The sequence below is a fragment of the Echinops telfairi genome, unplaced genomic scaffold (assembly GCF_000313985.2).
Source record: "Echinops telfairi isolate 266 unplaced genomic scaffold, ASM31398v2 ScPeMD7_31;HRSCAF=116, whole genome shotgun sequence".
Lineage (NCBI taxonomy): Eukaryota > Metazoa > Chordata > Mammalia > Afrosoricida > Tenrecidae > Echinops > Echinops telfairi.
Window position 1 is genome coordinate 47333602 of NW_022103928.1, and position 1585 is coordinate 47335186.

The following is a 1585-nucleotide window of genomic DNA, read 5'->3' on the forward strand; positions in this document are numbered from 1 at the left end:
CTCTCTCTCGAACCCTTGATAATTCATAAACCATTATTCTTTCATGTCTTACACTGTTGGATGTCTCCTTTTCCCCACTTTTCTGTTGTCCATCCCCCAGGGAGGGGGTTATATACAGATCATTGCGATCAGTTTCCCTTCTATCCCCCACCTTCCCCTTCCCCTCCCGGTATCACTACTTCAATTATTGGTCCTGAGAGCTTTATCTGTCCTGGATTCCCTGTGTTTCCAGCTCTTACCTGTACCCATGTACATCCTCTGGTCTAGAAGGATTTTTAAGGTAGAATTGGGATCATGATAGTGGGAGGGAGGTAAGACATGAAAAAATAATAATTTATAAATTATCAAGGGTTCGTGACGGAGGGAGGGTGAGAGAGGGAGGGGGAAAATGAGCTGATACCAAGGGCTCAAGTAGAGAGGAAATGTTTTGAGAATGATGATGGCAACAAATGTACAAATGTACTTGACACAACGGATGGATGGATGGATTGTGATAAGAGTTGTACGAGCCCCCAATAAAATGATTTAAAAAATAGAACTGGAGGAAAGTTGTATTTTCATTGGTGCTATACTGCACCCTGACTGGCTAACTGTTTTCATGTCTGCACAGGAGTGACCCTCGGGGTATGTACTGCTGGGTCTGATGAACCTGGCCCAGAGGGCCTCACGTCCACCTCACTGCTGGACCTTCTGCTCCCCACTGGTCTGGAGCCACTGGACTCAGAGGAACCCAGTGAGGCCATGGGACTAGGAGCTGGCCTGGGAGCTCCGGGCTCTGGCTTCCCTAGTGAAGAGAGTGAGGAGTCCCGGATTCTGCAGCCGCCACAGTACTTCTGGGAAGAGGAAGAGGAATTGAATGACTCCAGCCTGGACCTGGGACCCACTGCAGGTAGTTCTTCTCACCTCAAGAGAGTGTGCTGATTGTCAGCCGAGTGTGAGACGGTCTAGGCTAAATGCCAGGTGACCATTTTCAGGACTCTCTACCAGCTGGTACCGTGCTCAACTGCACATCAAATTCAAGTCTTTGGGGCTTATTGGCCCAGAAGGTCCTTTTTGCTTTAGTATTAACACCTCTAGTGAGCACTTACTCTGCTTACATATCACAATATAATACTTATAACTGGTGAGATAAGGAATATCTGCTCAATTTTAGACATGAGAAAACCAAGGCTTAGAGGTTAAAAAAGCCTGAGGTCATGAAACTTAAGATGTTCAGTTATGGTGTCTCCAAGGCTTAGGGTTTATTTGTTTTTCTTTTATCTTATGTTGTACTGTCTGTGTTTAAGATTCCCAAGAAAGTGGCAGACTCTAGTTCCTCCCTTGGGTCAGTATGATCCCCAGTCAAGGCATTCTAATTCCCATTTCCATCATGACATACCTGAGCTAGTTTCTGGGTTTACAGAGCATTTCTCCCCCAATGGGTGCTGTTGGACCACTGTGTCCTGAAGGAAGTTGGATGAGGCTTAGAACTTTGAACTGGAGTATCTGCCATCATGGGGCTGCTGGTCTCTTCACCAGCACCAGGCACTTTCTTCTTCTTATTTTTGATCATTTTATTAGGGGCTCACACAACTCTTATCACCAT

At 46.0% G+C, this 1585-nt stretch overlaps 1 protein-coding gene across 1 annotated transcript in view; it reads left to right on the forward strand.

Moving 5' to 3' along the window:
- Positions 1-1585, forward strand: part of PODXL2 (podocalyxin like 2) — a 47735-nt gene that overhangs the window by 2351 nt on the left and 43799 nt on the right. Inside the window, exon 2 of the mRNA XM_004702464.2 lies at positions 611-889. Within this exon, the coding sequence (XP_004702521.1) occupies positions 611-889 (279 nt within the window). The remainder of the gene's footprint in view (positions 1-610; positions 890-1585) is intronic.